This window comes from Hippocampus bargibanti, linkage group LG06 (genome assembly GCF_051943395.1).
Source record: "Hippocampus bargibanti isolate YZ-2025 linkage group LG06, ASM5194339v1, whole genome shotgun sequence".
Taxonomy (NCBI): Eukaryota; Metazoa; Chordata; class Actinopteri; order Syngnathiformes; family Syngnathidae; genus Hippocampus; species Hippocampus bargibanti.
In genome coordinates this window covers 1,075,998-1,091,425 of record NC_142739.1, presented here as the reverse complement: position 1 = coordinate 1,091,425, position 15,428 = coordinate 1,075,998, and the positions used below count along the sequence as shown (strand labels likewise).

The window sequence follows — 15,428 nt, the reverse complement described above, 5'->3', positions numbered from 1 at the left end:
GTTATAGTGGGTGTCTCTCAACTCAAGATACTGAACCTCCACTTACTCGTCATGCTGTGTCATCACTCAGTGAATGAGGTGGCAGTGTGAACCGCCCGGAATCCCTGAAGAAAAGATCGACAAGATCCACCAGCACCTCTGCTTCTCTGTATCCCTCCCCTGCCCCAACATGCCTACTCCCTATAAACTGCTGTCCTCTTCTGAACTCACTCATCCCTCATTAATTTCTGACTACATCACCCAGTCCAAGAATTCCACCTGTCAGCTGGACCCCCTCCCTACTATCCTCATCAATTCTTGTCGACCCTCCATCCTCCCTTTTATTTCAGCTATTATTCACTCCTCATTATCCACTGGAATTGTTCCTGTCCCACTCAAAACAGTAGCTGTAACGCCAATTCTGAAAAAAACTTGGCTCAGATCCCAACGATTTCAATAACCCATGTCCAATTTCTTATCTTCCATTCATCGCAAAAATTCTCGAAAAAACTGTTGCCTCTCAGCTCCACTCTCACCTCACTCACAATAACCTCTACGAACAATTCCAGTCTGGTTTCCGTCACCGCCACAGCGGCACTAAATCAGCCCTCATTAAAATCACTAATGATCTTCTCATAGCAGCAGATACCGGTTCACTCTCTGTTCTCATCCTTCTTGATCTATCTGCAGTCTCTGACACCATTTCTCACCCCACCCTGCTCAACCGACTTTCCACTCTCGGCGTCACACACACCCCACTTAGCTGGTTTCACTCCTATCTCACTGGCCGCTCACAGTTTATCCAAATTAACTCATTCCCTTCACAGTCCTCTTCTGCGTCTTCTGGTGTGCCCCAAGGGTCTGTTCTGGGGCCCCTTCTCTTTATTACATACCTTCTTCCCCTTGGTGATATGTTCCGCAATTTTGGCCTTCACTTTCACTGCTTCGCGGATGACACTCAACTCTAGCTCTCCAGTAAACCCAACGCCTCTCTTCCACCTGCATCCCTTTACACTTTGCCTTGCAGAAATCAAATCCTGGTTTTCTCATAATTTTCTCAAACTAAACAGCGAAAAAACTGAACTTCTCCTTTTCGGTACTAAATCTCCCCTTCACAAAGCATACAGTTTCTCTCTCACCATTGACAGTTCTACCGTGTCCTCCGCCCTTCAGGTCAAGAGCCTGGGTGTCATCCTCGATAGCACACTATCTTATTTCACTCCCATATAAATAACATAACCCCTGTCTGCATATTTCTACATCCGTAATGTCAATTCGCCCCTGTCATCTCTCACCCCTCACACCACTGCTATCCTTATCCACAGTCTCGTCACCTCCCATATCGATTAATTGATTATTGTAACTCACTTCTTTTCGGGGTCAATCAAACATTTCTCCATAAAAAAATTCAACTAGTCCAAAATTCCTCAGCCCGGATCATCATTAAAACCCCCTCCTTTCACCACATCACTCCTGTCCTCCTGAAGCCCCACTGGCTCCCTGTTAAACGTTGTATTGATTTCAAGATACTTCTATTTACATTTAAAGCCATCCATAACCTTGCCCTTCCCTTCCCCCATCTTTCTGACCTATTTCAAACCTCAGTTCCCTCTCGGGCCCTCAGATCTTCTTCCTCCCTCCGCCTCTGTATGCCCTCTGCCCGTCTCACCACGATGGGGCGCAGAGCTTTCAGCCGCTCCGCTCCCAAACTCAGAAACTCACTTCCACCCAACATCCGTAACATTGACTCTCTTCCTGCTTTCAAATATCACCTCAAAAGCCAACTGTTTAAACTTGCTTTCATGGTCTAGTTTAATCTGCTGTTTTATTATGTATTGTTTTATTCATGATTTTATTGTTTTATGTATTGTTTGTATTGTAAAGTGTCCTTGGGTGTTCAGAAAGACGCTTGTAAATTAAATGTATTATTATTATAAGAGGTGGAGAAGTGCGATGAAAGACTATTTTACCATTTCATTTTCCTTCAATGGAGGGCCTCCTGTATTGAGCATCTGCCCTCCAGATTTGAAAATATGCCATCTTGATTTGCCAACGCAATGTGTTGGAGGGACTAGTAATATTGACAGTTAAAAAAAAAACATTCAAACCAGATTCACTGAAAACCAAAAATGATTCAGTCATAGTTGATACAACCAAAAGGTATGGATCTTCTATTTGTTGGTGTAATGAGGTGAGGCTTCAAACGGGGCAATGTCAGAGTAAGTTAGCCACGGAGCATCAAAGGGAACTCAGCGCAGAAATCTTCTTGACAAGAATGTATTGCATGTGGCTAGACACCACATGCTGATTAATACTGTGGTCATACAATAGCAATTAAGCAGATGATTCCCTCTGTTTTCAGTCATCTCAGGGAGCAGACCTTTTAACATTCTTTTGCTGATTGAATTACAACATCCCAGCTCACCCAGCTTTGGTTTTATGGCCAGGCCTCATAGCATACATCCGTCTATCTTGGATCAGAGAAATGATACCTTGGTTAGTGAATAGCCAGTTAATTGCCTATTGTGTTTCAAAAGTTGAAGCGATTTGCCTTTGATTTCTCTGAGTGTTCCATTCATAGAGGAAATACATCATGTTGGACACTTTCCTCAGCAATCTGGACATTCTTTTATTTGTTCCCATAAAAAAAAAAAAAAAAAACTGTGACAGAGATTTAGCTATGTTCTGCCGAGCTGTTGTAACAGATTGAATTGGTTTTTATATGCTGCCTGGACAGGCTGTTGTCAATAGCAAGTTTTTTTTTCCTATTGGAGAGAGATAGGTTCCCCATAAAACATGATCATCAATCAGGTCCACTTAAAACCCGAATCTGTTACCCAATTCCCTTCTTTTGAAAAGTGGATCACAGCTGTGTGGAGCAAAGACGTTCATCCATATCACTTGTCATTGTTGGCTGACAACCACTTACACCAACTTGAGCGTCTTCTTTCCACAAACTATCTCCAAATAAACTGAAAGTCTTGTTTTTCAATGCAACAACCCACGATAAACTGTGTTTCTTCAAATCACCACAAGGCAACAGTAACAACGTGCATGAAGTCTATTTTCCCAAGCCCCACTTTGACTGTGGGACTTTTTTTTCGTGGAAACAATGACAACAATCTGCTCAGCTCACAAGCTTGCCTTCACTACAATCTGAATCAGTTTGTTGAACACGAAACTCATTTTGCCTGTGGTAGGTAGTTTAGTTTTCACACAAAATGCGGCGAGGAATGCACATGGTATATCTACAGTATGTATGTTTAAATGCAGTCTTTCTGAACAATCAGTGTTGGGTGACATGCACATTCCTCATTTTGGCAAGCCGAGGTTGGACTGTGTACTCAACTCATTTTGCCCTCTTACTCATTCTCTCGTTTTCCAGTGTGGTTCTTTCTGCCAGCGTGAAAAGTATGACTATTGAAACAAAAACTGAAAGCCCCTCCTATCATTAGCAGTGTTCCATCTTAAGGATTCATGTGCAGCCAACCATTTGTAATGCATGTATGTCAGCATTTACTAATGCTGTTTGAAAATGTGAAAAACAGCACTTTTTTTTTTTTTGCTTTTCCAATAGAAGTTTGTGTGGTCAGTGAACTGGAAGACTTGAGTGCATCGGTAGATATCCAGGATGTATACACGAAGATCAAATGTAAAGTTGGCAGCTTCAACATTGACCACTACAGATGCAGGTGGAGTATTGTTAGTACACAAACATCCACACACGCCATATCTCACTGAACATGTATACTTATGAGGGAATTACCATTACCATGTAAAGCCCAAGTAAAAAATAATAAGAATAAAATAATAACACCCATGCAACAAGCACACACACGCATACGCGCGCACACACACAAACTCACACGCGGACACGAATGGCAGTAACAGTTTTTTGTTCAAGTTCCACCTTCTTGAGGGGGACTTTTTGGATTATCACCCCAGCGTCATCATCTTTCCAGACAGTTTGAGACCAAAAAATTGGATGGACGATTTGACTCTGCTTTTGGGCTGGCCCAGGTCTGACTCACAGAGCAGATGAGTTCAGTTTGGCCATCAGTCATTTTATTTGCGCCTGTGGTGTCTGAATTGATTCATAGAAACGTTAACACACTGGAGGAAAACCGCTTGGCGCTGTCCCATGCCATCCTAATATATAGTAATCTTTCTCCAAGTCAAGTTTCATTTGGAATTCTATGATTTACCTTCTCCACAGAAATTATCAAAGCACGCAAAGCCAAACAAACTGAAACTGGGACTCCAGTAAATTTGTAATTGCTGTTTTTCTTTCCACATTTACTGTTTCCAGTCTCTTGCCACTTGACTTTTTCCTGCTTGTCCATATCAAATTTAGATCTGTTATTTTCAAGAGTGACCGCTATGTACGTGCCTGAGGTCCACTTTGACAGGAGGCGGTTTCCCCTACCTTACTCTAAGAAGATAACAAACCCAGCAGCTCAGTGGCTTCCATTGACCATATCATGTTTGTGTGTGTGTGTGTTGCAAGTTCAGTGTGCTTACATGCCTGTATAAATATGTTCTTGGCTTTAAGTGCCTCCTCCTCTCAACGAGCCAGACAGTGAAGTGGGGATGGAACCTGTTTGTCTTGAGTCCAACCTGAAAGCTGTCATTTGCAATGAGTGTGTGATAACAGAAAAGGAACCTGGGCTGCCAGGTTTTGAAATCACCTTAGCTGGTTCCAATTTGGTTTGTCAGAGTCTTATGTGTTACTTACTGGCCAGAGGCTCATTGAAACAACTGACTTGGCTTTGAATGTAAACATCAGACCTCCCCAATGTTCTTTTTGTTTGTTGATATATTTAAATGTCTGTGGTCCCTGGGGTTTGATTCGACCGGGCAAAATGTGTTCCATTAAGTTTGCTCCACAAACACCGAGCCAGGTGTTGCCAATGGCGAGACACTGTTTTTCATGGGTGATTATATAATCTTACCTCTCTCTCCAGGGGTTTGCCCATTCGCCCCAAAGATTGGTGCAAGCTTAATCTTTTAGTTGACATCAATAATTTGGCGAGTAGATCATGGTTCAATGTTAACATTTTCCATTTTTGTTTCTGTTTCATTCTCATGAACAAACACCCGTAAAACTGACCAGAGTTTTGGCAGGACGCAGGCTTCCACAATGTAAGCCAGGTACATTAGTGCTTGTTCGGGACGTATTGGAGGCTCTTTGGGCTTCTTGCCCACTGTAATCTCTATCATCCACATATACAAGAGAGCCCACTGGGATAGAAGTCCATATTCATCATTCGGAACAGATAATTGTTTGGTATTTCTGCACCCAGCCCAGTTTATTTGTGTGCAGCCGGTTGGTTTAAATTAAACCTGACACAAAAAATGTCTCATCTGGCTCCTAATGTCTCACTGCTGGAAAATAGCAAAATAGTAAGGTCAGTCTCGGGTTAGAGGTACATATATCCATGAAGTCTAATTTTAATTAAGGATTGAGAAGAACAGAGGGTGTGAGAGCAGACAAAACTGTCCGACAGGGAGTCACCTCAGAGGAATAGCAACATTTACATGGAGTTTCGGCACACTTCTATGACACGGCAAGAAAGAGGGTTTGGGGGACACCGTAAAGCAATGTTTTAAAGGTATTCATACCAAGCTTTTTTATGCATGAACACAATTGCCTGAGTGACAGTATCTCTCATTGCGTTGCATGTCATTTGTTAGTGATGACTAAAAAACATGCATACATGCCTTCTCAGGGGAGTAGAAAAAAAAGAGCGGTGAGTCGTATACTTCATAGTCACTTGCACAGACATTTGAAACAGTCCAACGAGAGAGCCATGGAATGGACTGATAGCCACCCTGAGCAAATGTGTTCACATCCCGGGAGTTAAACAATTGAGATGAACGTTGTTTTTCTTCAGGTTAATCACTTGACAATGCCTTTTTTCCCCTTTACAGGTGCTCTCTGTTTCTGTGTGCCACAACAATAATTGGATACAGGAAGCAATATCTGGTTTTCATATCATTTATTTATCTTGTCTCCATTAACGACTGTTGCGGTTAAAATGCTATCCCGGTTACAATCACTGTATACTGTATATGCATCCTTGCACACCTCAACCCATGATTTGTTTATCCCCAAGATAGTTTATAAATGTTCTCATTAAATAGATGTTATCAAACGGTGTCACAGTCGTATAATTCGTTCCAGATGCCCCATTTAAGAATTGCCAATGTGTGTGTACATGTCTCTCCAGGCCAGGTCGAGGCTGGCACTCTGGCCTTTATGAAGGACTCTTCCTGCAGTGCAAGGACACAGCTGTGGTGAGGCCTCTGCCTGTCCCAGAGCAGCCAGCATTAGGCCTCCTTATAATGTGTCTCTGCCATTCTGTTGCACTTAATCGGAGTTCTTATTTGTTCATGCTGGACAGACAGGAACAGACATCATAATTCTGGCTGTGACTCAAAGTGCCCAGACATGTTGCATTGAGATACACCCTACAAAAAGTGAATAATACAAGAGGAGTCAGACATGAACTGGACTCTGGCATCGCCTGTCTCTTCAGTGGTTCTGATTGTCTTCATAATCAAGTGGATGGAATCTGGTGACATGGGCTTCCATGCTCTTGTTGATTCAAGCTAATACTGTAGATGGTCTTATACTGTTCACATATGAGGCGGTATATCGAGAATCAAGGTTGTAATGAACAACCATAGTCGTGAGGGAGTCGTGTTCATCATGGATTAAATGTAATTAACTAGGCACCAAAAGTCAGGATTTAAAGATTGGATTGGTGTTGCGATGACATATTCATTTTCTCTTTCAGTATACGACCATTGCACAGTATCTTTGCTGGTTCAAGATTGCACAGTTTCCCTTGGTTTTACTAACTCTCAACATATTTTCCCAATTATCAAAAGGACACAATCCTCTGACATTTCAGTCATCATCTCTCATTGTTTGCCGTGTTTCTTTCCAATCATGCACACTTACATTTCCTCCCTGTCTTGCTCTCTCTTTTCCCGTTTGCACCTATTATGTCTCTCTTCACCTCCAGTACGGAGGAGGGTGTTCGGAAGAGCTGTGGAGGAGTGGTCCTTTCTTGCACTGACAAGCTGAACAGACGCACTGTGTTGGTTCGACCGGTCAGCAAGCAAGATTCTTTCAGCCAATTCTCTGGTGTTTTCCCTCCTGTAAGAATATGGCTCATCTGCTTTATAGCTCTCGCTGCTATGCTTCATCTGTAGTGCCTTAGGTTCTGTGCATTCCTCAGAGATGTTTTGGCAATCGTTGCATTGAGATTTTTACTTGCCAGCTATAAAGTATATTTCAAGCACTTCCACTTAATTCAAATCAGTTACATATGATTTAAAAGTGCTCTGACTCTTATAGTGTGACACTCTGAGGAATGCAAGTTTGTTTGCTTCAATGTTTGCACAATGCACCACATCATTTAATGTTTAGTGCTGTATTTTCCCCCCTCACACATTTACAATTACACAGTAATTTAAGATACCCTGCGGGCATATTATGTCACCGTTCACACTGTGCTTTTGAAGACGCGTTTGTGTTTTAAATAAGGTTAACTGTCTTGAATGAGTTTTTTACATATTACGTAATTGCAGAACAAAATGTAATTATCAGATTTTATATATGTTATATCAATTTGTTTTTTTTTTAGATTATTTGTCATTAGAACAAATGCAGTGCATCTGAAAAGTATCCACAGTGCTCCACTGTTTCAAGGTTTTATTCAATTACAGCCTGATACCAAATTCAAAATGATTTCCCGACATCAAAGTTCACACACAACACCAAATAATTTTGGGAGGCGAGTCGGGTTTTCAATGTCATTGTTACGAAACAAAAGTACATACATCACATCAGCATAAGTATTATTACAGCCTTTAACACAAGCTCTAGATTGTGCTCAGGCATGTATCCTGTTTTCACTGAATATCCTTGGGAGGATCTTTCAGCTTGATTAGTGTTCAAATGTGGGGAATTCGCTTGATTGGACATGATTTGGAAAGGCACACACCTGTCAGTTTTCAGGTCCTGCGGGTGTGTGCCTTTTGGAGCACAATCCAAGCATGAAGTTAAAGGAATTTTCTCTCTTAAAAGTGAATTGTCTCGAGGCACAAATTGGTTTTGGGTCAAAGAAATGATGCGGTTTTGTATGTTCCAATGGACACAGTAGCCTCCAACATCTGTAAATGGAAGAATTTCCAAAGCGTCCAGCCTCTTTCTCAGTCTGGCCACTCGTACAAAGAACCCAATAGTCAATATGTGGACAGACACATGGTAACCCAGCAAAGGCGCTTAGAAATAAAATGTATTATTATTATTATTATTAGTATTAGTATTATTATTTAATGACTCTCAGACCATGAGAGAGGCAAGAATCTGGTTTGATGAGACAAAGATTGAACTCTGGCACGAATGCCCACTTTTGAGTTCGGAGGAAACAACACATCGCTCATCACCTGAACATTCGCATCCCAACAATGAAGCCTGAATTTGACTGTACACGATGCTCCTCATTCAACCCGTTGCTGATTGATAGGTGCGGTAAAGAAGAACAGGACAAACTGCCCACAGATGGGTGTGCAAAGTTTGCGGCATCTTATTCAAACACTTGAGGTCGTCATTTTTGTCATAAATTAATCAACAACTTTGCAAGCAAAAGCTGTAAATACTTATACGCATGGGGTGTCTTGATTTTCATTTTATTTTTCATACAATTGCTGCATGTTGAATTTTGAGGGGGGGAAACATGCATCATATTTTGGGATCTGGCTGGCAGATAAAACTATAAAGTAAGAAGTGAAATATTGTGTATACTTTGTGGATGCACTGGAGCATGATGTCCCAGGTTTCTATGCTAATGAGCGACTGTTTATTTTTGACTTGCACTAGCTTGGTCCAGATTTTATAGTTGTTTTTTTTTAAATACAATATCTAATTTCCATTTTTTCCCCCCAAAAGTATATATTTCTCATTATACAAGTACATATTTATTTGATTAAAATTGTTATTATTGTAGTAAATCTATTAGCCCATTAATCAAATATATTTAATTGGACATAATTCAGGTCCTGTTGCAGTAATTATGCTTCTTCCCCTCCCCCTCTCTCAACACTGGCCAGACGGCGGCCAAGGTACTGGAAGGCTCTCACCAGCAACATGGATTTTGTCCATTACCTACACACAGGCTGTCACCAAAAATGTTCGGCATAAACTCACCACACGGCCCGAGAGGCCGGCACGAAGCTCTTCCACAGCCGGGCAGCGCATCACCGCTGATCCACTTGCAGATGGTTCACCTCAATACCTGAGGGAAATCCTTCTGACAGCTCAGCCGTTTGATGTTGTGCTTTTCTGTCCTCTGTTAACAACTGTAGTTGGAATATTTCAGGTGAGAAAAAGTTAACGAACCTATTGTTTGTCCAAAATTATGTCGAACGTCTTTTCAATTGTCCCAATTGTAAGACGACAGTACCAAGACGCTATAAAGACTGGGGAAAGTCAGCAGGGCAGCCAATGAGGAGCCACACATTGACCTCGCGGTGTTTACCTCTCATCTACATCAACACCAATTTGATCAGGGTTTTCTGCCCGAGAGCGCCTGAAAAAACTACAACCACAGGTATGGAAAAGTCAATTGAAGACACTACTTCATAAAACATGTGCGACTGTTATTTGCTGTTTTGTTTTCAACAGATCTCAAAGCAGATAAAGAAGATACGCTGGTATTAAAGTTGGGTTCCCTTGGCATGGCTCCGCAGGCTGATAACCCACTCTCTCGTGTTGTGCTACGCAAAGACCTCTACCAGTGAGATAAGCATTTTTCCCCTCACACAAAATTGTCTAAAATACAAATCCCAATAAAGTTTGGATGTTATATACAATGTAAATCAGAATAGCACAGTAGTATTTCAAATTTCTATTCAGTATACAGTATAATCAGTTGACTACAAAGACGAGATATTTACAGTTGAGATTCGTGACCTTTTTTTCTTTCAAATATTCACTCATTGCAAATTTTCTAAACACAACTGCAGTAGGGGCTTGTTTACCTCTCTGTTACATCACCTTACCCTTTAATGACACAAATGTGTGTTTGGGAATTGAGGACACTTTGATGAAACTTCATGATTGTAGAAATTTCCCTTTGAATGATGATCAACTGCTGTTGCTCAACAAACAGCCCATTGTCTTTGTTGTTGTGTATTGTATTAGCACACAGTTTTAATGAGATGTGGGTCTGGACTGCTGGCAGGACATTTTAGTTGTCACACTCTTAGTCCAAAGCCACATTATTGTAACACGTGCTGGTTTTCTCTTGTTGAAAATATCCTGCTTTGATTACACTAAAATTTTCTCTAAAACTTGAAAGTGAATGGTGCTTTCATGGAAGTGCAAGTTACCCATGCAATGGGGATTACCACAAGGCCATACGATCGCAGATGCTGGCTTTTGAACTTTGAGCTGATAGCAGTCGGGTGTTCCGTTTCCCACTTGACATGCATGAAGGACACGATGATTTCCCGAAACAATTTAAAATGTGGACTTTTCAGACCACAGCAAATATTTCCTCTCTGGGCGAGTCCACCTCAGATAAGGTCGGGCCCAGAGAAGCCTCCGGCATTTGTAATTGCGGTTGATACACCGCTTTCAATTTGCATTGTAGAATTTTAACTTTCATTTGCCGATCTAGCGATGAACTACACTGTGAACTGACGAGTAAACTGAAGTGGACCTAAATCGACATCGCAATGTCCTTTCCACAATGACATTGGTTTTTAATGCAGCTGGTTTGAAGGTGATTATCATTTGCGGGTGGTATTTTGCCTGGTTGCTTATGGGTTGAAATTTATTTTGGTTTTCTGAATCTTTCGATGATATAGACCATAGATAATGAAATCCCTAACCTTCCTTGCAATCATGACAAATGTTAATCTTTAAACTGTTAGAATATTTGCTCATGCTGATCTTCATAAAGTGGTGAACTGTTCCCCATCGTTTCTTGTGAACAACTGTGTCTTTCTCTGGATCCCCCTTTCAACACATTCATTATACAATATTTCAAACAAAAGTATTTTGTGCTTTCCTTAACTTCCACAGTCTTTTGTTGCCCATGACCCAGGCATTGAATTCAAAATGAGGAAATAAATGCCAAAAATTCTAATGTTCATCAGTTTGAAGGTGAAATATATTGTGCTTGTAGTGTATACGTTTGAATATAGGCTTAGAATGATTATTTAGTCATTGTAGTGTTTTATGTCGATTTTATACAATGTTCCAACTTCATTGGAATTGGGGATTGTGTTTCAGAAAAGTCTGATGTGAGCTGATTATTGATTTATTACAATGTGCAGTAGAAAGACGATGTCATACTTTAATTAAAGTCCAAGACATCGAGTGTGGCTGACAAAGAATATAATCTGTTGTTCGGCAGACATTTTCAGGGTATCAGACGATAAATCATTTGATTCGTGAGTGTTTCCCCTAGTTATGTTTCACAATACATCTAGTGACTGCTCCACAAAACAGTTCAGCTGCATCAGCAGCGACAACACGCAATGAATGACATCTTTAGGGTCTATGATGTGCGCCATCTTAAACAAAAGACTCATCTGGTTGAAAGCTGCTAGGCCGGGAAAATCCAAACTTCTAAAGGGAATATCTCGGCAGAAAACATATTTCCCCGCTATAGGCAGCGTTGAGTATCTGGATTGTGTCACAGCTGCCTGGAAACCACAGCCCCACATTGTGTCTGTGAAAAAGCATTTGTTTGAATGGGCAGATATGTTGCTGGCAAACATATGTAATGCTGGGGGAAGAGGGGTGTTTGAATAAAAGTGATGCCTAATGCTTTGTGCAGCTGCAAGTAAGATGTGTGCTGACACACGACGTAATGTGGAGGAAAAAAAAGGGATGGATGACAACACTTGCTTCAGCCACTGGGAATGTCTTAAAAAGGGAAAATGCAAGCAGCAGGGGCATGACCGCCAACCTGAAACAGATCTTGAGAAGTGCTTGCATAGGATTGATCAGTTCCCAGAACTACTGTTTTAACTGCCTTTTGTGAAGTGCCCCCTTTTTTATTATGATTATTTTTTTGCTCAGATCAATTTCAGATGTTTTATGTCTATTTATCATGAATGTCGGTATCTGGCATATTCTTTCACAGAAATATGTTAACCATGTTATCTTGTCAGATGATGACTGATGATCTTGTAAACAAGGAAGTAATCTGGTGAGGACAAAAAAAAATCCTTATCCTGGAATAGCCTTGCAATTTCACCCTATGTTGGCCTGAAAAGTTCTCCTTCGTGGTAATTTGAGGTTCTGCGGATGTGCGGTCACATCTCCGCAAAGAGAATGATGGGCTCTAACGAATGTCCAGCCTGTCTTCTGTGCACACTATATCGACCAAAGTCTTAGGCATGCACTTTCGGTAAATGTATGACCGACTCTGCAAAATCAACATTCATGATGCTGTGCCGATACTGTAATGTGTGCACCATAAAGACATTTGTTTGCTCACATTCTTATGAATTCCAGGCACTGTGTGTGAGCATGTGTGCAAACAAACCGTATTGTGAGTCACCACTTCCCTTTGGGTTGCCTGAATATTTTTTCTTGTCCTTACCGAGCTTTATTTTTTTTCATTACCTTTTTTTTTTCATATCATTCCAATATGTTTGTTGATGTTTCATGCGTGTGCTTTGTTTGTGCTGAATCATGCTATGTTTAATCCCTCAAGTCATGTAAAGTAAGTCAAGGTCAATGGACTGTAATCCTGTAAACACGTGCCTGTTTACAAACTATAACCATATGTGGCTGCAAACGGCACAGTATGTGCCAGTAACCATTTGCCGTAGCTCCGTGTAAAGCGCACCTCTAATTATATCCGTTGATAAAACTGAATGACTAATCCGAGCCACAGTTTTGGTATTATTGTCTCTTGTATGTGAAATTAGTTAGAAATGTCTAACTTTGTCTTTGATTATAATGCCACTCTGAGAGACAAGAGGATAGCGAAGGCTGAGGAGAGAGAGAGAGAGAGCACGTGTAAACATTCAAACAGAACATATGTAGATAAGGGACCACTAACGCTATCTGGAACTTTTCTTTCATCCTGAACATTATCAGTGCACTTCAGCTTCTCCAAAAAGGCCAAATAAACCCTTTGCCTCTAAGACTGCTGGCTCAAATTGGTGTTCACTCGACGGTTCATTTGGTAGCAGTCTACACTTTCATTTGATCATATGATCTTGAATTTAGTTTCCTTCGAAGAGGTGGTCTCTAGTGGCTTTGGTTCTAAGCAGGAATTATTACACAGGCCTCAAGGCTTCCCATTTTTGCTTCCCTCTCCATCTTGAGTTTACAAGGCCGCTGTCAATTGACACAGCTGAAATCATTTTCCTTTCTTAAAAAATTATGTGCATGAGTGCTGGTCCGAAGAACATCCAGCATGTGTTCAACCCTGACTTTCTTGTGGTTTGGAACATTTCTAAAATCACACAGATCTTTTACTCCCCACTTTCAGTATCTGTGTATATATTTTTATACAATCATTTTTTTACGCATTGTGGATCACCCATTTGAAAGCTTTTGTTGGGTTACAATTATGTTTTAGAAGTACCCCGAAGACGATGCATGATGTCACATGGTGTTGTATATTGTGACATGTAGCGTCACATACAAAATACACTGAGTCTGGTTCTAAATCTGTGTTTGTGTTCTCTTTTCTGACCTGTGGTTAATGATCATCAACAGTTGAAATTTCTAATTTTAGACATTTGTATAAGAGATTGGACAGGTGACAATGTGTTTGACTTCAGTCAAACATAAATATCTAAAGGACAACCAACACCCCGGACAAGTTGTGTCCATAATTTGTAAGATCACTTCAAATGACTTCTACTGAGTGCATTGCACAAAGATTCCACCACATATAGCTACATTTTACATTTTAAGACTTGCGCTGAATATTCATGTTTTTGAGTTGATGACGATGCCCTACGTGACGTCACAGGGGAACGCCCCTGACCAAGAAAGCGACACACAATGCATTTTGGGTACTTTTTTCTTCTGAAAACACTGTGTTGTTCGCGAAATTAGAAGGAAAACTACATAAATAACGCGATGGTGAATCGTTGTGTGTCGCAGCCAATTGCGGTAACACGCATAAAGAAGGTGTAAACTTACATAAATTCCAAGCGGACAAATCAGCCCATTTCAAACGGAGCTTGTGCGCCATCTTGTGCATTTTCTGGGCGCTACATTGGAGTCCAGACGGCTCGAATTGATACGGAATAACTTCTTTAAACAATTGCAAACATTTATGCTTTCATCTTCACAACTATTTGAATCATATTCATAACTGGATGAGTAACAAGAAAGCATCTTCACCGAATCTGAACTCTCTGAAGCAATTGTTTTGAATATGGAGTGTGTGACCAATAGTGATGTCACGAACAAGGGGGGCGGGACTTTCTGAATCTGCCCAGTTCCGAGCTCATGTTGTGGCAGTTTTGGGACACTTTAAGTAAGTTTAAGTTTATTGGTGTTTTGCATTTGACTAAAAATATCAGCCTGCGTGTTTTGGGTATTTTAGATGCTATAAGACATTTCCTGATGTCAGTTAAGAAACAAAAAAATTGTGTCGGTTGTCCTTTAAGTCAATAAAATAAAAAAATAAAACTTGTTAGTAGTTGATATGATGTGTCTTGGCAAAGTTTTTAGTAAGAGTTGAACATTTATTGGTTCTGTCGTTCGTTAATGGAACGACATTGACCTTATTGTATTGCATATGATAGGGAAAAAAATATTGCTTGGCCAACAAAACCACAAGGTTTTCTAAATAAAAATGTGTTAGTTTGCACTGTACTCATTTATGTGCACCATCCTGAACATTTCCCGACAACTCCAAAATAACACAGCTCGACATTCCATCATATACCCGTTACCTCATGGTCTGTCTGAGAGCAACCAAGGGAGCATCCCACAGTGCCTCTAAATATGTCTTTTGTTATTTTGTTTTGATTGGTGTTCATGTCTGCATTTCCATGGTAACGCACGGGAAGGCTGCTGTGAGCAGTAAGAGAGAGCAAAGCCAGAATTGTGTACTGTATCTATAGATGGAAATTCAATCTTCATTGCTGTCCTTTATTTTTTCCACTGGATATATGTTGCACCTTTTTTCTCTTTACTAAATTTTCTCATTCCATATTACAATCCCAATTTCAGCAAAATTGTGACTCTGTAAAATAAATCACAAAGATTTACAAATAATCCATCCATTTTCTGATCACTTTATCCTCACCGGGGTCGCTGGAGCCCTTCTAAGCTCTTTTGGGACAGTAGGCCCGGGACACCCTGAACCAGCTGCCAATTCAACATCGGGCACACCAAGATGAACATACCTCCACACTCACTCACACTCACTCCTTGGGACAATTGA

General features: G+C 40.7%; 1 protein-coding gene across 1 annotated transcript in view; it reads left to right on the top strand.

Annotated features, from left to right (window-relative positions):
* vps13b (vacuolar protein sorting 13 homolog B) overlaps window positions 1–15,428 on the top strand; it is a 378,602-nt gene that overhangs the window by 192,825 nt on the left and 170,349 nt on the right. Inside the window, 6 exon segments of the mRNA XM_088999785.1 lie at window positions 3,557–3,671; window positions 7,011–7,146; window positions 9,103–9,145; window positions 9,148–9,371; window positions 9,446–9,602; window positions 9,677–9,788. Of these exon segments, the coding sequence (XP_088855911.1) occupies window positions 3,557–3,671; window positions 7,011–7,146; window positions 9,103–9,145; window positions 9,148–9,371; window positions 9,446–9,602; window positions 9,677–9,788 (787 nt within the window).